The 23,071-nt window shown below is 40.7% G+C and overlaps 1 protein-coding gene across 4 annotated transcripts in view; it reads right to left on the bottom strand.

Moving 5' to 3' along the window:
* Positions 237-23,071, bottom strand: part of LOC109835787 (cysteine synthase) — a 28,684-nt gene continuing 5,849 nt past the window's right edge. For 2 of the 4 annotated variants that reach the window (XM_020403813.1, XM_020403814.1), the window contains exons 2-11: positions 22,145-22,205; positions 21,948-22,057; positions 21,797-21,854; positions 19,601-19,864; positions 19,385-19,522; positions 19,184-19,235; positions 3,229-3,308; positions 1,947-2,006; positions 1,724-1,804; positions 643-735 (exon numbers count right to left, since the gene is read on the bottom strand). In XM_020403813.1, the coding sequence (XP_020259402.1) occupies positions 643-735; positions 1,724-1,804; positions 1,947-2,006; positions 3,229-3,308; positions 19,184-19,235; positions 19,385-19,522; positions 19,601-19,864; positions 21,797-21,854; positions 21,948-22,057; positions 22,145-22,192 (984 nt within the window). In that variant the 5' untranslated portion in view covers positions 22,193-22,205. Of the gene's footprint in view, positions 736-1,723; positions 1,805-1,946; positions 2,007-3,228; positions 3,309-19,183; positions 19,236-19,384; positions 19,523-19,600; positions 19,865-21,796; positions 21,855-21,947; positions 22,058-22,144; positions 22,206-23,071 lie in introns of those variants that run through there. The other 2 variants (XM_020403812.1, XM_020403815.1) reach the window with 2 other exon arrangements.

Raw genomic sequence — 23,071 nt, 5'->3', positions numbered from 1 at the left:
GAATACTAGCCAAACAACTTCGCATGGAAAGAGGAAAGATAAATAGATAACGTGATACTCCGCGAGCTACTCCATACCCTAGTGGTCCAACTAAGAATGGGTGTCTCCTACCTCAGACTGAGTCTGCAAAGGTGCTAATGTCCACGTCCACAACTAACGTGCAAACCAGGACGGTTCAGAAAATTATCTAGCAAGTGGTAAAATAAAGGAGTGGTTTCTGCACATATAATGTGTATCAGGAATACATGGCTAGTGAACAATAAGAGATGTCATATAATGTATCATATATTCTCATGTCCAAGAAACATGCAGCAGAATTCTCCATAAAACAGTAAAGCATAAGATACACATCATATAGATAACATAAGTGATGTGCACCTAGTCCTCATGTTATATATGAGTAAGTATTCTGCTTGAAGAAAACCATATGATTTAAATTATTCTGATATGCGAGCCATAAGAAGATTCTGCTGAAGGAATGCCTTAAGAAAATCCCTTTTTATTTTCACGGTTCCAGACACCATGCTCTCAGTCTCCCTTTTTTTTATTTTTTTATTTTTTAAACATCCAGACACCATGCTCTGAGTCTCCCTTTTCATTTATTTGTTTTTTTTTTAACATCCAGTTGTAAACATATTCTGCTTAGGGCTCAAATACCATGCTCTCAGCTTCCTTCTTTATCGACTGGAATAGCACTGAGGAAAGATATCGCTCTCCAAAACTGGGGAAAACAACCTGCAACCAGAGCAAGGAATGAAAAATATTATCTAAATATTCTACACAGTTGAATGTAAATACATAAACAGTTCATTGCTAAATCTATTTAAACGATTAGACATAAAATTTACTTTACACATTGAAGAAACCCACTCACAGCATTCTGGAGATGGGAGTGGATTTTTAATACAAATACTGTCCTTGTCAAAGTTAAAAACTTCCTAAATAGAAGTGTTGCTTTCTCAAGCATATGTAGGAGAGAAGATTAGGCGTTAATCCTGCACCCCCATAGTATCCTCGTTTCGAACTTGCTACCTATGTAGTTGCAGTTTAAAAGATAGACCCTTGGGCGGAATTTTGGCAGATATTTTACTCAGTAATTCCACCCAGGGTTAATATCTCCCAAATTTCCACCCAGGGTAATAAAGTCAAAAAAAATTGTCCATCTACCAAAATGAAAATACAGGTGTCGGGTATTAAGTCGAAAATACTGATATTGCAGGAGGCCTGTGTGCAAGTAGCCCTTTTCTTAATGGCTTACTTCGACTTTGGTAATCCAAAGTTTACCCTTTTTTATTTTGATACCCCAAAGTTTTTTCTGACACATTGATACCCAAGGTTCAATCCCATTTCATGTCCAGATTTCGCTGCATTTTCTGTTTAAAAAATACTGATAAATATGTAGGGGGAATTATTTTTCATGAGAGAGATATAATTGACCTAAATGTATCACGTATTACGCATATGATACAGTTTTCATAGAAAAATGCTACAGAAAGTAAGAAGGGGTATCAGAGTGAAATGGTATTGAAACATTGGGGGTATCAAATTGTCAAAAAAAAAAGCTTAGGGGAATCGAAGTGTCAAAAAAGATTTGGGGTATCAAAGTTAAAAAGGGTAAACTTTAGGGAAGCATAAGTGAAATAAGCCTGTTTTAGATGGTGAACTTTTACTCTGAAGTTTCACGACGAAACAACATATAGGCAGAAATTAGCTGGTAATTTACCACAATCAGTTTCCCTTCATTCTCTGGACGCTGTGCAATTCTAACGGCAGCAACAGCAGCAGCTCCAGATGATATTCCAACCTGCAATAAACACCGAAGATAAGAAGGAGCAGACAGGATGAATTATCTAAATCATTGCTACACAAAAATTTGGGCATAAACTGCAAGGTCAGAAATAGAAGGTAGATTTCTAAATAATGGGTATTTCTGAAAAAGGACTCACCAACAACCCTTCTTTCAGGGCAAGAAGCTTTGCCATTTCAATAGCGTCATCACTTGAAACCTGACAAAACATACCATGAAACAAACAGCAAGTTGCTTTGTGAAACATGGCAGATAAAATGGCAATTAAGTGAATTCCTGATGAAAATATTACCTAATCTGTTTAGGTAACATTCGTTATCTGAATCACCAAATCTTGTTATCCAGAAAGTAAAAGAAAAGAATTATTGACTTAAATGATTTCTTTAGCTGTATTTAGTCGTAGTATTAGCCTTCTCTTGATAGACTCAATTGCAGGATCCGAGATTTAGACTGGCTTTAAAGTTATTTTCATACTTTGATCGCTTAATGCACTCAAATCATGATTATGTTCTTAAATTAAATTGGTCAGTTTTCTTTCTTTCTTTCTTTCTTTCTTTCTTTCTTTCTTTCTTTTTTCTGAAAGATGGAAGATTATATTATTTTACTCCTTAATTTTATCTCCTTAAACGCTTGTGAATGTATCTTTCTCCCAACATGCACAAAATTATTAAATGCAGGATCCCAATTACCGATTCAGTTAAGCTTACCCTCTCCTCCTTCCTGCCTACTATTCACAATTATTACCACCATTCCACAAAACAAATCACACCGCAAATCTAAAAACACTGGTTTTAAACTTGTATTTACCCCTTGAAATATTCATATGTAAGATATGCGAATAAGGGTGAATCATGTATGCACCAACTCCAGTTTCATAATCATACATTAATCGCTTATATATTTACATTACCCATTATATGCAGCACTTATGTGGTGAACAGTTGACAAATTAATGTTTTGTGCAAAACTCATGGATAGGATACGGTGTGGTGTTAGATCAGTGGAAACGCTAGAATCCTGATATTTTCATCAGGACTTGTTCCCTCTGATAAGAAGCTTAAAACACCTTTTCTCAATGGATAGAAAGATAATAAAATATAAATGTATTGTATTGAGATAACACTCATCTTGCACATGTCTAGAACTACATAACTCACAGATGCATGCAACTATGCACTGGTCATCAATTGATCCAGAAAGTCACAAAGGTAAATTTAAATGCATTGGTTGAGGTGCTTCTAGTCAACATTAATAAAATATTTTGCATTTTACAGGCAGGTTAACCCAGAAGTTCGCATTTTAAAGGTCTTGCAAATGTGAGTTAATTTAATCATTCACCATATGTTGCATCCATAACATCAAAATTTGTTCAGGTCATCCCAACATCATAGATTAGTTATGCTACCAATGTCTATGCTCACCTGAACTACTTCATCAATTAGATTAACATCCAAAACTCCAGGAATAAAACCAGCTCCTATTCCTTGGATCTTATGTGGGCCTACAATAATCAAAAAGTAAACATATCGTCAAATTGCTGACAGGTGAGATATTCTTCACCAGGAAAGAACCAAAATTTCAAGAAACATCTATTGGTAACTATTACAAAATTTAAAAAATGCACAGGGAATAGAACTATAAAAGACAATAAACATGCTACAAATACAACATAAAAATGCTGACCACAAAAATTAAAATTTTAAAATTAAAAAAAATATATACATCATGCAAAGAACAATTTGAAATTGCAATAAATACATATGAGACAACAATTCTGAAAGCAACTGTATTGAGATAGAATTATCAACAGTTATATATGAAAAATATAGCAACCTGTAGCATTAATTTAAATCATCTTCAATAGCAAGAACAACAAAGCTGCAAATGACATGCTGGAGGAACTTCTCTATCAATGTCAAATGACATAATGCTGAAAAATGATATTAATGTATCCCAGAGGAATGCATTAAATTGATTGGGCAAAGCACATATCCGAGTTGTACCTTAAGCGGTGCTCTGCAACAAAAATCCAGATCAAGAATGTAGTATTTGAGATAAAATAAAGGGTTAATTGCAAATAGACCTTGTAGTTCTATTTAACCAATAGACTCCCTGAGTGAAAAGCTTTTTACTCGTAAGATCATCAAAAAGGTTTTGAGGAGAATAGATCCTCTATAATTTTATTGGTGAGGATAGATCCCAATTGCTTCTTCTTCTTGTTCTTTTTTTTTTCCTGAACTTTCGAAAAAGTCAAAAAGGTTCGCTCGCTAAGGGGGCATGTTCGCACATAGGGCAGTACTACAAGGGCGCTCTAATCGCACAAAAGTGGGTGATACTAGGGGGGCTATTAGCAATTAACCTTAGAATAAATTACTACTACTAATCAAAATCGTATAATATGACACTTTTCTTAGGTTAAAATTGGTCTGCCTATACATTTTGACATGAAAAAAATTACTTATTTGCCCCTTAATGCCCAATAGTTTCTTTTCTATTTAACAGAATAAGCAGTTGCTTTACATGACAAGGAAACGCAAGTATAAATGTATATATTAAACACATGTCTCAACTCCAAAAGAGTTGAACTGGGCTATTATCAATAGTATCTACAGATCTTATCAACCTGTTTTAGAATTAGGAGTCCAAAAATGAAAATCCAAACCGGTAGATGTGATCTACTATACATGCACTATCTAGAAATAAAATTTCAAAGGATTTCAACATCATTAACCCATGCATCAATGTCGTCAAAATCAACATTTTGGTATTTTCATAAAGTTGCTTAATTTTTCGCCACTTGATACATGATAGAAAACACATCAAAATCCTTTGAAAGTTTTGTCCATAAGTAATTCATGTGTAGTAGATCATGTTGGGCGCAGAGTCACGCCCACCGCCGCGGAAGCGATATCACCTGAGAGAAAGCCCTGGCTTTTGTTGTCACAAAAGCACAAGTCAACCTCTATATTCTTGTTTCTCAAAGGAAACGAGAATAGATAGTAAAATTCTTATTTCTCAAAGGAAACAAGAATCGAAAGTGATATATTTCATCAAAGTGAAATATACACTCTTCCTCTCATCAGCTCTAAGACCGAATATTGAGGGAACCTACAAGCAATAGTCAACACCCAGAAAATAGTAAATACACGAGATTTACGTGGTTCGGCAAACTTGTCTACGTCCACGGGAGGGGATGAGGGGAGATTCCACTATGAGAAGAACACCGACGACTTGTACAATCCACAAGCTCGTCTCAAAGAAAAAATAGATCTGATTTTTACCCAAAAGAAATTAACCTCTCTTTTGTAAATCCCTCTTTTTTTTTCTCTCCTCTCAAGATTTCTCTTCTAGCCTCCTGAAACTCCTCAAGAAAACAGCCTCTGTTTTTACCCTGCAGCCGAGAAAGAAAATCTTTGCCGCTGTCTTTTTCCCACAGCAGCCGAAAAATTTTCCCCACAGCGTTTTCCCCTTAGCACGAAACCCTAGAAACACACTCATATATATAAGGGAGAGGTGGGCCTTTCGGGTGACTTTCAAAACGCGTGAATGGATATTATGGCCGCTGATCGCTATCTCCTCACACGGGAAAAGAGGAAACGGCACGTGGGTGGGGCACTCACAATTCTCCACCTCGTACATCATTTGATAAACCTCAAATTTTGGACGAACACCAGAAGAACACCGCGAACATCACCAGAGATCTAAAATCGGCCAAACCAGGCCAAACCAGCTGCACCACTTTACCGCGACTGCCTACGTACCCTCCACCGGGATCAAACTAACCGTAGTTCTATAATTGTTCTCCATATAGTCTCCACCTCACCCCATCACCGCCCCGAAGGGCCATGCCCTCTCGGGCAAATCAACACGGGCTGATATGAAGCAAGTCCAAGCAATGCTTAAACTTGCTACCTGTGACCACCTTGGTTAACATGTCCGCGGGATTCTCATTTGTATGCACCTTCATGAGAGAAATATCTCCTTCCTCTATGACATCCCGCACAAAATGATATCTGACGTCGATATGCTTGGTACGAGCATGATGAACTTGATTCTTTGCCAAATGAATCGCACTTTGACTGTCGCACCATAAGTTCACGCTTTCCTGCTCGATCCCCAAATCGTTTAGAAGACCCCACAGCCACAATGTTTCCTTCACTCCCTCCGCCATAGCCATGTACTCGGCCTCTGTTGTAGAGAGTGCCACTGTAGCCTGCAACATCGATCGCCAACTAACTGGAGCTCCATGTATCCTGAATACATAACCAGTAGTAGATCGTCGTCTATCTAGATCGCCCGCATAATCAGAATCCACATACCCGTCGATCTGACATGTATCTCCACCAAAACACAGACCCGTATCCGCAGTACCTTTCAAGTACCTCAGGACCCATTTCACCGCTTCCCAATGCGCCTTTTCCGGATTCGCCATGAATCTGCTGACCACACTAACCGCCTGTGAAATATCAGGACGTGTACACACCATGGCGTACATTAAACTGCCAACTGCACTAGCATAAGGAACACGCTCCATGTGTGCCTTATCTTCCGCTGTAGTAGGAGATTGTTTACCTGAAAGCCTGAAGTGTGGAGCCAATGGAGTCGCCACCGACTTAGCACTTTGCATCCCGAACCTCGCGATCACCCGCTCTATATAGCCCTTCTGACTCAAGAACAATCGCTGATTCGCCTGCTCTCTTCTGATCTCCATACCCAGTATTTTCTTTGCAGCGTCCATGTCCTTCATCTCGAACTCTTTACCAAGTTGAGATTTTAACCTATCTATCTCCACCCCGCTCTTAGAAGCAATAAGCATGTCATCCACATACAAAAGGAGATAAATATAATCACCTCCACGAAGCTTCCGAATGTAAACACAGCAATCGTAATCGCTTCGGGAAAACCCATGCTTCAGCATGAAGGAGTCAAATCGCTTGTACCACTGCCGAGGAGATTGCTTCAGTCCATTGTAGCCCTCGGGTTGTTGCATGTAGATCTCTTCATCCAAGTCTCCATGCAAGAAGGCCGTTTTAACATCGAGTTGTTCCAGCTCAAGATCACCATGAGCAACAATACTCAATAGCACCCGAATAGAAATGTGTTTCACCACCGGAGAAAATATCTCATTGTAATCCACACCCTCTCTTTGTACAAACCCTTTAGCCACTAGCCTCGCCTTGTATCTTGTACCACCGAGCTCTGAAGGATCTTCCTTTCTCTTATACACCCACTTACAACCAATAGCTTTTCTTCCTACAGGCAATGGGACCACCTCCCATGTTTGATTCTTCCGAAGAGATTCCATCTCCTCCTCCATCGCAGCCAACCAACTCTCACTATCTTTATCCCGAATAGCTTCCTTGAAGGAGACCGGCTCATCTTCCTCAACTGAGAGTGCGTATTCAACCAAATTAACCTGCCCATAGTGCTTCAGGGGTTGATCAGCCCCCAGCTTCTGTACCTGCTTGTATGCTCGCTTTGGCCTAGTGGAATAGTGGAAGCCAAAGTATCCTCGAGCTGCTGTTGTTGCAGTGCCTGTGTATTCTCCTATCAAAGGTAACATCCCTGCTGATCACGAACTTTGAATCTTCTGTACACCAAAGGCGGTAGCCTTTTACGCCCTTCGCATACCCTAAGAATATCGCCTTCTTAGCCCTCGCGTCAAGCTTTCCCTCGTTGACGTGATAATAGGCGGTACATCCGAAAATTCTGAGCCTCTCATAATCTGCATGTTCCCCTGACCACACCCTATAGGGTGTATCACCATCCAATGTCGAATGTGGAGAACGGTTCACAATGTAACATGCTGTAGCCACCGCTTCTGCCCACCATTCGTTGCCCAATCCAGCATAAGATCGCATACTCATTGCCTTCTCCCGCAATGTTCGGTTCAGTCTCTCCGCGACCCCGTTCTGCTGTGGTGTTGACCTGACTGTCCAGTGTCGAACAATGCCCTCCTGATCACAGAACTTCTTGAAAGCACCATCTGTATACTCTGTACCGTTGTCAGATCTTAGTGTCTTCAATTTCTTGCCCGTCCTGTTCTCAACCATTGCTTTCCACTTCTTGAATGTCTCGAATACCTCATTCTTATGCTTAAGAAAATAAATCCAAGCATATCTCGAATGATCATCTATGAACGAGACAAAATACCTGGAACCACCCTTGGAAGTTGTCTGAGCCGGACCCCAAACATCCGTGTGTACATAATCTAGTATACCTCTGCTCTTGTGATTGCTTTTCAAGAATTGGACCCTGTGCGCCTTTCCATACACACAATCCTCACAAAAATCCATGCAAGGTTTCTTCAGATTCTTCAGCAAACCCTCCTTACCAAGCAGAACTAGACCCTTCTCTGACATGTGCCCAAGCCGCCTATGCCATAACCGTGTGTGCTCACATGGGTCTCCACCACTTCCATCAGTTCCAACCGCCGCATCTCCTGTCATCGTCGTACCCGAGAGAGTACATAGATTACCGTGACGAACACCCTTCATTACTGTTAGGGAACCTCGAACAACCTTCTTCACTCCGTTTTCTGTAACAATCTTGCAGCCATCGGAGTCCAATGCACCCACTGAGATAAGATTCTTCCGCAAGTCGGGAACATGCCACACGTCCGTTAGAGTTTGAACCACTCCATCATGCATCTTGATTTTGATATCACCTAGCCCCACCGTTTTACAAGCATGGTTGTTTCCCATCAATACGGTTCCACCATCAATGCTCATGTAGGTAGTAAACCACTTTCTATTTGGACACATATGGTAAGAGTAACCGGAATCAAGAATCCACTTCCCGGAGGTATCCTCGCTACCCGTAACAACATAGCATTCTTTATCGCCTCTTCTCTCGGTCTTGTTGTTGTTCTTTTTCCCACCTACTCTCTTGTTAGGACAGTCGACCTTGAAATGCCCAACTTCACCGCATTTGAAGCACGCTCGTCCCGCAAGGGGTCTCGATTTAGATCTAGACTTTCCTCCCTTGCCTTTTCCTCGCTCATTGCTCCTTCCTCTAGCAAACAATCCATACGCTTGTTCTTTGTTACCACCATTAGTCATGTCACTGGTTGCAATCTTCCGAAGATCATCCGCTAGAAGTATCGTTCTAGTCTCATCCATCGTCAAATTGTCTCCCACAAGCATCAGTGTTTGCACCAGGTTCTCATAAGACTTCGGCAGAGATAGAAGTAGTAGAAGAGCCTGATCCTCGTCTTCTACAGTCACATCGATGTCCTTCAGGTCCGATATAATCCTATCAAACTTGTTGATGTATTCCCGGATTGATGAGCCCTCCTCCATCTTGCAAGTATACAATTTGGATTTCAAATAGATCCGGTTCGTTAGACTCTTCGTCATGAAGGTGGTTTCTAACTTCGACCACACGTCCGCAGCCGTTTCCTCTCCATCTACTGTTTGTGGGAAAATTTGCAGTAAAAGAAACGAAGAAAAATTGATTTGTATTCCTTTAATCTCAGTTACAATTGGATTTCCTGATTACAAAAGAGAAAAGAATGATCTGGATTCTCCTCTTTGTTTAATTCTGGGTTCTTCACGGTGACGATGGAGTGCCTCCTTCGAATGCTTGCGTCGAATTTGCTCTCCGTTGACGATCTGACGTCTTGATTCACTGGAACATGGTCTTCTCCTCACGATTTGACGTTGTGGAGAACTCTGAACGAGTTTGAAACTCTATGAAAGAGTTGATTTAACCGAAAGTCGGTTATAAGCCAAGGATGAAGAAGATCTTGTTGCAGATCTCCAAAGCTCCAGAAATGCTCTAAGGATCCTGTTGACGAGCCAAGAAGTTCCAACCGACCGCCCTTAACTGAATTGATTTTTAATTATTTATAGGGGATTAAGGGGTGTAACCACCTCCTTAATTCGCTCCTAAGTGGGGCTAATGGAATGTAACCGCCCCTTAAATCACTCCTGAGTGGAGTTGTGATCCCCTCAGATCGTGGGAAACGGTTTTGGAACCGTTCAGCTCGTGTTTGAACGAGTCAAACGCAAAATCCATGTTCTGATGCGAATTCTGCGTTCAAACGCAGTGTTTGGAAGCTTGAACGCAATGTCTGAAAGCTCGGACGCAACGGCTGGAAGCTGCGTTGGCATCTTATTGGAAGCTGCGTTTGGCGGCTTGGAAGCTGCGTTTGGCGGCTTGGAAGCTGCGTTTGGCAACGGATGGAAGCTGCGTTTGGTAGCGGTATAGAGTTGCGTCTGGCAGCGCTTGGAGCTGCGTTGGGCATCGATTGGAGCTGCGTTGGGCAGCGATTGGAGCTGCGTCTGGCAGCGGTTGGAGCTGCGTTGGGCAGCGATTGGAGCTGCGTTGGGCAGCGATTGGAGCTGCGTTGGGCAGCGATTGGAGCTGCGTTGGGCGGCGATTTGAGCTGCGTCTGGCAGCGATTTGAGCTGCGTCTGGCAGCGATTAGAGCTGCGTCTGGCTACGCGAAAGTCTTCAGATTACAGCCTTCTAGAAGTCGTCAGATTGTAACTTCTATCATCGGTGTTTGATGGGGATCGGCTATCTATTGTGATTTTTAGACAGCCTACAGAACCCCCTCCAAAGTTTTCGAAAGTTCGCGGTTGACTGGGACGAATTTTCGGAATACTTTGGATCTTAACTCTGATCTTAGAGCTGTTGATTCCTTGTGGTAAAGGATTTGTTCTCTGCACTCGCTTCGAAGGCATCATGGTTGAAGGGATTTGCCACGTAGGACCTGTGTGAAGGTATGCGTCATAATCCTGCTTCTGGAATGTGGGGGTGGACCCTGCATTTTGAACTTGAGATGCGGGTCTCACCCTTGCATGTTGAATTTGAAACACGGGTGTGACCTCGGCGTTCGGTTTTTGCATCGCGGGTCTGACCTCAACGTTTTGACTTAAGACATGAAAGTGGCTTCCGTGTATTTTTGACTAAGTCTTTGAGACTTGTCTTTGGCTCATCTGTTTTAAGTCTCGGCTCACATCCATTAAGCTGATGGACCTGCAAACGTGCATAGGATTTTTGGCAAACCCTCAGCCATCAACGGATTTGATAAGCCTTTACCGACTACCGTTTGAGTCGGGCTAGCATGTGGATTGTCTACTTTACCGACTACCGTTTGAGTCCGCTAGCATGTGGATTGTCTAAGTCCGTTCCACATGTACCGTTGTGCTAAGAGAATGAACCCTCTTAGACTTGATGCTATGATTTTGAATACATAGACTTTGTCATTTTCACGGGAAAAGACTAACCGGCAACGCGTGTTAGGCGTAGGCTTATCTCTAATTAGGGATCAAGATAAAGTCCCCCATGCGTGTAAGACATGGATTTTTGGTGCTACGATGTTGAATACGTAGACTTTGTCGTTATTTCTTCCTGTGTAAGTGCCAGAGGTGTAGTATTAACTTGGCGTGAATTTTCACTTAGAGTGAAATTCATAAACTTTCTTTATTATCACTGGGATAATTCCAGAAAATCTTTAATCCACTGGGGATTTTATAATGAAAACTTGTTATTCTTGTTGAAAAAGAATTAACAAGTTCATTAGGAGGGTTTGACTATTAGAGGTGTGATGTTAACCTAACAGTATTTTTATAGACCTATCGCTCCATTGACGAGAGTCGATAAGTGAAAAGTGTTGCGATCGGAGCAACTTTGAGGACTTATCGCTCTATTGACGAGAGTCGATAAGTTGATTTTGTCAGAGATGTTTGATATTAACGTGATAAGAGAATGTTGCGATCGGAACAACTTTGTGGACTTATCATCCTATTGATGAGGATTGATAAGTGGGTTTTTGTCAGAGGTGTGATGTTAATGTGACAAGATTGTGTTGCGATCGGAGCAACTTTGAGGACCTATCGCTCTATTGACGAGAGTCGATAAGTTGATTTTGTCAGATGTGTGATGTTAACGTGACAGGAGAATGTTGCGATCGGAGCAATTTTGAGGAATTATCATCTTATTGACGATGATTGATAAGTGGATTTTATCAGAGGTTTAGTGTTAACGTGACATGATTTGTGTTGCGATTGGAGCAACTTTGTGGGCTTATCATCTTATTAAAGAAGATTGATAAGTGGATTTTATCAGAGGTGTGATATTAACGTGACAGGAAGATGTGTTGCGATGAGAGCAACTTTATGGACTTATCATCCTATTGACGAGGATTGATAAGTGAATGATCAGAGCAACTTTGTGGACTTATCATCCTATTGACGAAGATTGATAAGTGAATTGTCAGAGGTATGGTGTTAACATGACAAGAGGATGTGTTGCGATTGGAGCAACTTTGTGGGCTTATCATCTTATTAAAGAAGATTGATAAGTGGATTTTGTTAGAGGTGTGATGTTAACTTGACAGGAATGTGTTCTTGTGACTTGCACAAGATTTTAGGAATTAGCATCTCGCTGGGAAAACTTGCTAAATGAGTTTATCATCAAAAACGATAAATTTTGATGCTTGTGATTTGAACAAGATTTTGAAGACTTAGTATCTTGCTGGGGAAGATTGCGATTTGAGCAATTTCGAGGACCTATCATCCTATTGATAAGGAGTGATAGGTTGATTGTCAGAGGTGTATTGTTAACGTGACAAGTTAGGAGTGATGCAAGCTGCATTCATACTCCGTGGGGGTGATGATCGTCAGAAGTGTAATGTTAACTTGACGATGTGAAAGATTCGTTACTCTTAATCCAGTGGATTCTAAGTAACCAACCCCCAGTCTTGATTAAGACTTAGCAGGGGAATAAAAAGAGGTAGACAAGGCACATCACCTAGTGAGGCACTATCCATGAAGTCGGAATAGAGGCACATCACCTGGTAGGCCATTATCTGATGAGTTTGACTATCAGAGGTAACTGTTAACGTGATAGTTTTGTGGATCCGCCATCCTACTTGAAGAGGATTGGTGGGGGAATTTGGAGGAAAAGGACTATCAGAGGTGACGGTTAACGTGATAGTTTTGGTAGACCCGCCATCCTACTTGAAGAGGATTTGTGGGGAAATTTAGAGGAAAATGACTATCAGAGGTGACGGTTAACGTGATAGTTTTGGTGGACCCGCCATCCTACTTGAAGAGGATTGGTGGGGGAATTTGGAGGAAAAGGACTATCAGAGGTGACGGTTAACGTGATAGTTTTAGTGGACCCGCCATCCTACTTGAAGAGGATTGGTGGGGGAATTTGGAGGAAAAGGACTATCAGAGGTGACGGTTAACATGATAGTTTTATCAGAGGTAACTGTTAACGTGATAGATTTATGGACCTGTCATCCTATTGAAGTGGATTGGCAGATTGATGGACTATCAGAGGTAACTGTTAACGTGATAGTTTTGTGAACCTACCATCCTATTGAAGAGGATTGGCAGATTGATGGACTATCAGAGGTAACTATTAACGTGATAGTTTTGGTAGATTCGCCATCCTATTGAGGAGGATTAGCTTCAATAGTCGTGGTATCTTCTTCTGACTGAGAAGATTGGGCTTGGTCCGATTGCTCAGGTGATGGTTGGGCTTGGTCTGATTGCTCAGGTTGATCCTGCCTACTTTGTTCTTCAGCTTTGATCCTGGCAATAATCTTTTGAGCCTGTTCGCCTTGAGAGATTAGTTGTCTCCAAGAACGGTATTCTGCAACCCTCATTTGTGCTAGAAGGTTAGTCTGCAAGTTGTGTCGACAGGTCTCTACTAAGGTAGACTGTGTCATACCTGTCGGGCATCGAAGAGCCATGCTTCGGAACCTCTTGACGAAAGTTTTGACAGACTCCCTCTTCTTCTGCTTAGTGGCGAGAAGGGTATGAATGGAGACTTCTGTATCATCTTCAAAGAATCTTGATAGGAAAAGTCTCTCTAGATCCATCCACTTTTGGATACATCCTACAGGAAGTTTCCTGAACCATTCGAAGGCAACTCCCTTGAGGGTGCCAATGAATAATCGAGCCAGTATGGCGTCATTTGATATCACATTTCCAGTCTGTGACTTAAAATGATAAATATGTTGGTTCGGTGATCCCGTGCCGTCAAAAGTAGTCTGTGACTTAAAATGATAAATATGTTGGTTCGGTGATCCCGTGCCGTCAAAAGTTTGTAGCGTCGGAACTTTGAATTTTGGAGGATAAGGGACTGCATCCCATTCGGCAGGATAGGGTCTGATAACTCCCTCGTCTTGGAGCTCGCTTCTGTTGGCAATGATATTGAGGCGGGCTTCCAATTCTTCCATTTTGGCAGACTGGAGATTCTGTTCGTTCTCCGTCTCTCTTCCTTCATCAGAGGAAGATTCTAGGTTGTGGGCTTCTTGGTCAGAAGCCGTGTCATCAACCACTTTTTCCTTCCCTTTACTTGTGTGAAGTCGGGATGAAGAAGTTTTTCCTCTCAGGGAGGATTCTTGTCTAGGTGACGAATCTGTCTTCTGAGATTTAGCCTTGTCTGCGACGAGTTGAGTCAACAGGTCTAGGAGTTCATTGAGGGTCTTCTGCTGTGATTTGAGCATGGCGTCTTGCTCCGCAACCCTCTTTGAAAGATCTTCAGAATGTTCTGCCATGTGGGTGAAGCTCTCATGCCCAATGAAAGAGCTTGATGATTGAGACTCAGCAATGGCTGAGTGTTCATCATCGGAATTAGTTCTTGTGACTAACCTCCGATAGTTGACAGGGGGAATGGCTCCTGTTCGCGTCCGAGTGCATCGGTAGATCCCTTCAAACTCGTTAGCGATTTCTCTGACGGTCGGCGAACGACTTGTCTCTGAGTCATCGGAATTAGGACTTGAGGCTTTCCCTCTTCCGATCACATTGATAGTGACCTCAGGATACTGGAACCCCCAGTCCACGATTGGACAGGACTGGCTCTTGGTGAACATGGATCTGGTTGAGATGCCTTGAATCCATGAACTTCTTATATCTGCCCCTCAACCTAGTCGCGCTACGCAGAGTATTCGGGGGTCTCGCTGCCCGGTCAGCGAGCTGGGGGTCCAGGGGGCGGCGCGCCCCTGGCCAGGGGGTCCGGGGGGGATGGAATACCCCCCGGTGGGGTTCGGGGCAGCGCCCCGAAGCTCCACGGTATACACCAGGTTCGGTATTGAATTTCGCCACTCGAACGCATGCCTGAGCTCCAGGTGTTGCTGGTGAAACGCAGTTCTGAGGGCTACGTTCAGTCTTATTCACACAGAGCCTATGTTTGGGCTCATGAACGCGAGGCTTGCGTTCTGAAGCAGAAACGCAGAGCACATGGTTACGTTTAGGCTCACAAACACAAAGCTCGTGTTGACTTGAGGATCGGCATTCTCGAAGTTGTGCTCGTCGTCGAGATCTTCTTCTTCGTCGAGCGGCATTCTTCTTAGCCTGCTTCAAGGCCTTTGTAGCGACGCCACCATCTGTGTTGATCAAGTTTGTCGCCTCAATGGACATCTTTTGACCCGATACCCGTCGTCTTGGCGCGGGTTTGGCTGAAGCTGAGCCCACTCCATCGGGGGAGGGGCTGTCCGAGCAGTCTTCCTTAGGCGATTCAGCTGCAATTGAAACAGTTAGAGCTTTAGTCTCTTTGGAGACTTTGTGGATCTTGCGCATAGCCTTGGGGCTAAGGGATCCGGAAGAGAGGGCCTCCTCAAACTTGGCTTGATCAAACTCTACCACGAGAGTTTCGACGGTTGTTCCAGTGAGATGAACATCGGATTGCGCCACCACTTCTTCATCAGAGAAGCTCTTCCCCAGCGGAGTCGCCATCTTTTGTTTGTGGGAAAATTTACAGTAAAAGAAACGAAGGAAAGTTGATTTGTATTCCTTTAATCTCAGTTACAATTGGATTTCCTGATTACAAAAGAGAAAAGAATGATCTGGATTCTCCCCTTTGTTTAATTCTGGGTTCTTCACGGTGACGATGGAGTGCCTCAAAAAGAGTTGATTTGAACTGAAAGTTCGATTGATAAGTCAAGGATGAAGAAGCTCTTGTTGCAGATCTCCCAAGCTTCAGAAAATGCTCCAAGGATCTCTTCTGCTGCTGCCAAGAAGTTCCAACAGACCGCTACCAACTCTCAGATCAAAAAATGCCAGCCTGAACTTAATTGAGTTTACCCATATTTATATGGAATTAAGGGGTGTAACCACCCTCTTAATCCGCTCCTAAGTGGGGAGGAAATTCCTCAAATCGTGGAAGGAAAACGGTTCCTGTAACCGTTCAGCTCGTGTTTGAACGAGTCAAACGCCCACGTTGGCGTTCAGGACCCTAACTTCGCCTCTTAGAATTGAGACGCGGAGTTGGGTACCCGCAGGGCGTAGAAAAACGTGAGGGTCGACCTTGGCGATTTTGATGTTGTAACGCGGGTTTCGACCCTGGCGTTTTGATGTTGAAACGCGGGTTTCGACTCTGGCGTTTTTTGATGTTGAAACGTGGGTTTCGACCCTGGCGTTTTTTTATGTTGAAACGCGGGTTTCGACCCTGGCGTTTTTTGATGTTGAAATACGGGGAGGACCTCCGCGTCTTGCCTTGCAGAGATTATCACCAAGTAATCTCTTTTTGTCATAGCGTTGCAAAGATCATTGTCTTGTAATCTTCGTCTTGGCTCCTTGAGAATATGAGAGTCGTCAGATTGTAACTCCCGATGTTGATTGTGAATGCTGTTGAACTAGATCTCTCATCGGTTGTCGTGAAGGTCGTCAGATTGTAACCTTCAGCGATCTACGTGAAAGTCTTCAAATTGTAGCCTTCTGGAAGTCGTCAGATTGTAACTTCCATCATCGGTGTTTGATGGAGGATAAACTATCTATTGTGATTTTTAGACAGCCTACATCTACCAAGAAAGCTACATTCCTTTCAAGGCAAAGGATAATCGACGCCCGTGCTTCCAGATCCAGCTCTTCTCAATCCTCATCCGACATATCCTTGTGCTTCTTCTCTTTTCCCGCCAAAGCTTTGTGCAATTTCTGTGAAATCAAAGAGTTCTTCATTTGCATCCTCCAATAAGAAAAATCATTCTTCCCATTGAATTTTTCAATCTCGTATTTTCCCACTTTAACTGTTTTACTTGTTGACGCCATTCTCCGCTTGTACTAATAAACCGCTTCTCTCAAAAAAATTACCGAGCACCACCTCAAATCAGAAGCTACACCACTCTCAATCTGAATAACAGCTCTGATACCAATTGTTGGGCGCAGAGTCACGCCCACCGCCGCGAAAGCGATATCACCTGAGAGAAAGCCCTGACTTTTGTTATCACAAAAGCACAAGTCAACCTCTATATTCTTGTTTCTCAAAGGAAACGAGAATAGATAGTGAAATTCTTATTTCTCAAAGGAAACAAGAATCGAAAGTGATATATTTCATCAAAGTGAAATATACACTCTTCCTCTCATCAGCTCTAAGACCGAATATTGAGGGAACCTACAAGCAATAGTCAACACCCAGAAAACAGTAAATACACGAGATTTACGTGGTTCGGCAAACTTGCCTACGTCCACGGGAGGGGATGAGGGGAGATTCCACTATGAGAAGAACACCGACGACTTGTACAATCCACAAGCTCATCTCAAAGAAAAAATAGATCTGATTTTTACCCAAAAGAAATTAACCTCTCTTTTGTAAATCCCTCTTTTTTTTTCTCTCCTCTCAAGATCTCTCTTCTAGCCTCCTGAAATTCCTCAAGAAAACAGCCTCTGTTTTTACCCTGCAGCCGAGAAAGAAAATCTTTGCCGCTGTCTTTTTCCCACAGCAGCCGAAAAATTTTCCCCACAGCGTTTTCCCCTTAGCACGAAACCCTAGGAACACACTCATATATATAAGGGAGAGGTAGGCCTTTCGGGTGACTTTCAAAACGCGTGAATGGATATTATGGTCGTTGATCGCTATCTCCTCACACGGGAAAAGAGGAAACGGCACGTGGGTGGGGCACTCACAGATCACGTGTTGGTTATATTAATAGTAGCCTAGCTCAACTCCAAAAAAATATAAATATTGGTTTCATATTGCCATGTCAAACGCCTCATGTTTCAAAAATTGAAATTCTTTTGTGTCCACAAGTTAACAACAGAACAATCGCAAAATACAAGCAATGTGATCAAATCCCATATGCTCATTTAACAGGATAAGTAGTTCCCTTACAAAAAAATGAAACTCAAAAGATAGATTTATATAAATATTTAATTGCATGTCTTAGAAACATGATGTTGGTTCTACATCCAACGATATACCATACCAAACACCCCATATCTGTCTCGTTACATGATACTCTTTTTGTTTGGATAAGTTAACAGCAGAAAATCGTAAAATAAAAGCAATCCTATCAAATGTCATATGCTCATTTTATCTACTATATGAAAAACCATATTTCAAGCTTGACCTGCTAGGAACAGTTATGTAAGGATATAATTCTATGATATAAAGATGAAAATCAAATATTAGGATTAGCGTTTTGAGAGAAAAAACTCTATGATGGCGACTTTCATTTTTAGAACACACAATCTTTCAGAAGTGTATGAAACAAATAGGTGTGAAAATAACAAAACAACATAACGGCTGTTAGATGATAAAGCAGACACAGCTACATATCAAAACTGAACGACCAAACTTTCTCAAGTTATAGGAGAAGCATGAATAGGCACTAGGGTCAAGCAACACTTGCTTATATGGGTCAGACTATAACAGGTTCCCCATAATTTTTATTTTCAACCTTGATGACATTTAACTACACAGGAAGATCTCACAAGCATCATATAGATATTGACCAACTTTTGACTTAGCAGGTGCCATGTCAAAGCTATGGATATATGAATTGGCATACAAATGCAAAAATTGTTAGGGTACACACCAACAATAACGTCTCGAACGGAGACGTAATACACAGAATAAAGGCATAATATTAAACACAGTACTCACAGATATACATGGTTCAGTCCTTCGGAGCTACTCCACGGCGCAACGACGATGCCAAATTCTATTATATCCCAAAAGAATAGATCAAAGAGAACACCCTCTCTTGATCAGATACACTCCAAGAACTCTCACAAACTCTCTGTGTTTTCTCTCTTACTCTTCTATAAGAGGAGTTGTTTCTAGGATGAGATTTCCTTAAGAGTTTAGGGCCATATTTATAGTGTTTGGAAAAATACCATGTACTAATAAAATATTATTGGTGGGACCCGTCACTAATAATATTTTACTATGGGACCCACCATCTTTTTCCTTCTTCAAATCTTTCGGCCACCGAAACCTTGATTGTCAAAAAAAGGTGGCGGGGGTGGATGGCTGGGTCAAAAGAGGTGGCTGGCTAACAAAAATTATGGGTATCCAAACATCAGGCAGACAGCCGACCTATGTTATTGAATAGCTTGATAAGATGAACACAAATTACTGATGTATTCTTAATATTTTTAGAAAAAGGATCGCAAGAACCCAGGAGCAACATACCTGGCTTTCCTCCCGATAAAACAGCACTTTCTGATGGTTCCACACCGTAAAGCTTAAAAGAATCAGATAACATAAAGATATTAGAACAGCATAAATATCACACAAAAAAGCATAGCAAGTACACAACCAACCATTTGAAGGTCAGATGCTGCGGAAAGGAGCTAACTGACAATATTATTATATAATCTTAATTGCACTAACCTTAACATCTGGATTTTTCTCTTTAAGATATTTCCCTGTTCCAGTTATTGTACCCCCAGTTCCAATGCCAGATACAAAGGCATCAATTTTCCCATCAGTTGCACTCCATATCTCAGGCCCAGTTGTTTCATAATGAATCTATAAGCAAATCATGAGATTCAAATATATCCTTTGTGATAGACAGAGAAATTCTAGAGAGTGATCACATATAAGTACCTTTGGATTGGAAGGGTTTTCAAATTGTTGAAGAATATATGAATTGGGTGTCTTTGCAGCCAACTCTTCAGCCTTCTGAACTGCTCCTTTCATTCCCAAAACCGGATCAGTTAGAACCAACTCAGCACCAAAAGCTTTAAGAATGATCCTTCTCTCGAGACTCATGGACGCTGGCATTGTTAGGACAAGCTTATAACCCTTCGCTGCTGCTATGAAAGCCAACCCTATGCCAGTATTACCACTGGTAGGCTCAATCAGGACACTCTTTAAAACAATAAAACAAGCACAAAAAGGGAAGTATCAGTTAAATATGTCGATAAGGTTCCAATATCTACATCTGTCATATATAACTATTATATCTATGAAGACTTACTAGACTATCTGAAACTAGGCTATAATACAAATATGATTAGCGCTTCAGTCAAAACCTATTACATGAGGACCCTTGAAGCCACAGCCCTAAACGTAATCTAATCAGCCAAGATATATTTGCTTGATGTTCATTATGGCTAGAAATATCACCATAGTGCTTGTTTTACTAGGATATTATATTTACAGATTAGGTTCCTACTCCTTCAACTCCTATAAAAACGAAAGTTAAGATCAAAATAAAGACTAGAGATCAATTGTGAACAATGTTAAGTCCAAACTACCAAGGAAATGATTAGTTCATATCTTTATTATTATTATGAGATAGCATTTTCAACCAGCTGTCTGACAAAGGGCAGTTGGCTGCTCCTAATAAATTTAAAATTTAAATTTTTAAAATATATTTCCTGACCTCTTCCACCAATATTCCTTTACCTCCAAATATCAGATCTCTTAATAATAACTTTTGAGATCATCAAGATTAAAAATAACAAGTTTTGACCACATACTACTACCTAGATCAGCATGCAAAAAGAACAAGTTTTGAGATCATCAAGATTAAAAATAGCAAGTTTCAACCATGATTGAGACTGTTAAGTGTATCAACTAACAATCCCATTTGAAACTGGAAAGAAACATAGTAAAGCTCAGTCTGATACATGCAATCAATTAAAAGGATTGAGGAATAGTTTGTCTAGGAATCATATATAGAAATTCAGGAAAATGCAGAAGAGCCTACAAATCATGAAAGCGTTCTACAAATCTTAGATCATCACCATCATCACCTAAGATTTTCTCCACTAAAATAGGATTAATTATGAAGTAGACAAGCTCAATAGATGACCTAAATTTACAAGCAGTAACTACGAACCTGGAGTCACCCCAATATAGATCAGTGAGTTCTTAGCCTGTGTAACTAAGGTGGTGTTTGGAAGGGCGTATTAACTGAAGCTTATAACCTATGGTATCTTTCGGAGGCTTTTGACTTTTATGATAAAAATTCTACAAAAATTATATCAGTAGAAAAGTCAGTGTTTTGGTCAAACATAGCTTATTTAGGTAAGACTTATAAGATAGTTTTTCAAAAGCTGGGGAACCCAACATTTTTAAATAGGATTTATAAGATAGTTTATTTGAGATGTCTCCAAACATGTAGATATCAAAAGGCTAGCTTAAAAGCTACTTTGATGAAAAAATAAGCTCCCCAAAACACCCTTTAACTATGAGCAACAGAGGGTTATGCCTTATGCCTTGATAGCCATTTGGCTGATTGGTAAGTATATCCTCGTTCTTGCAGTTTAAGCTCAATAGAAACCCTCCAAAATCATATGGACTGTGAAGAAGGCAGCTAAGATGAATGGTTTGCTCATAAAATTAGCCAAAAAATTTAATGGACTCACTTCCCCAAAATCTGAAAACTTTTCAGAATTAAAACATACAACTTATCACAGGTTTTAGAAATTTGTACTCATAGGTCGCAAGGTGTTAGAAAACAAGGCACTAAAAAAATCTAGCTTTTCAAATTACTTCTGAAGCATTTGAATAAATCTGCATATGCTGAATAGTCAGCTAAGCTGAGGTAAATGATATTCCTTTACAGCTTCAAGATAATGTGAAAGCAGAGAAGAAATATTGTGATGAGGTGTTAAAATTGCAATAATGGGAACTGACGTATGAAATTCTAAAAGTGTCCCCTTGTTGGTTAGTTCTTCTTCTGTCCAATTTGCAAGCTGTCACTTTAATTGTAAGCCTAATACTTGTCTATTTCCCTCCTTTGTATGAAGAAGGTACTGATTATATGCTAGTGAAAATCCACAAGTTGGTTACCTGCCCAGGAGTGATAAGGCCTTTTTCCTCAGCATCAGTAATCATGCTATATCCAATCCTGCCAGAAAAATTAATTCTACCAGCATTAAAAAAAACTCTGTTGGTTTAAAAAGATAAGTTTCTTTAGAAAATGTGAGAAAGAAATTGACACCTGTCCTTAACACTGGAGCAGGGCTCCATCATTTCAAGCTTAGCAGCAATACGGGCCTTGCAGCCACTCACGACATTGTTGAGATACACCAACGGAGTTTTCCCGATCAACTGAGATATTGCAGGAAATACTTAGAGAACTAAAGATTGAACTTGAAGTGGTTAAACAACATTCAGGGAAAAAGGAGAAGCTCATACTTCAGTGACGTCCTTAGAAATCTTAGTTGTATGACTCACTTCACCCATTTTATCAAACTATCTGCAAGAATCAAAGGTTTAGAACATATTCAGTTCTTCCAAACATATCTACTGGACATTTGCACACCTCGAATGAGAGTTTTAAGTTTTATTCTACTGGAAATAAATTTGAGTATTCAATTTGAGCATAATGCAATTTAAGTGTCATATGCAGTCATAATATATGTAAATTTTAGCCAAAATGGATGATAATGTAAGCTATATGCATGGAAATTGTAGGTCTCATTCATCCTTACAAAAAGGAATAGACAATATACATAACAAAAACATCCAGAGGGTAACATTTTATTTCTTAAAAGCCTCTTACGGTTCAATTTCATGATGGTGTCAGGTGGAAGATGAAAAGAATTACTTAGACATGTATTCTAAAACTTAACATATCAAATAGCTACCTTGAAGTAATCATACAATAATTAATCACATGGTGTACCATATAATAGCAGCACAGTTTGTAGATGTTCATATGCACAGTTAAGAAGTAAGAATTCACTGTTTAACACAGAAAAGCTATATTTCTCAATTATCTTTCTATACCGATGACTGTTTACTGCAAGAAAGAATAAAAGGAAAACAAGTAGACAAAAATCATATCGTGTTTGGATCTGATGTGCAATTTGATTCTTTTATATTAATTATCCCTTAATAGGAGATGCAAATGGTAAAGAAATCCATAAATTTCCATCAGTTTTATGGCTCTCATACTATAACGCATACTAATTAACAAATTACATTGGGAGTAAAGATTAATGATAACTAAAGCTAGGCAGTAGTTTCCGAAAGACAAAAGACTTTGATACGGAGGCATTTCAAAGCATACTTGGTTCAGTTGGAAATAATAAAATGAAAAACAACTAAGTATGAACATAT

The sequence above is a fragment of the Asparagus officinalis genome, chromosome 3, assembly GCF_001876935.1.
Source record: "Asparagus officinalis chromosome 3, Aspof.V1, whole genome shotgun sequence".
Lineage (NCBI taxonomy): Eukaryota > Viridiplantae > Streptophyta > Magnoliopsida > Asparagales > Asparagaceae > Asparagus > Asparagus officinalis.
This window is presented reverse-complemented; position numbering and strand designations above follow the sequence as displayed.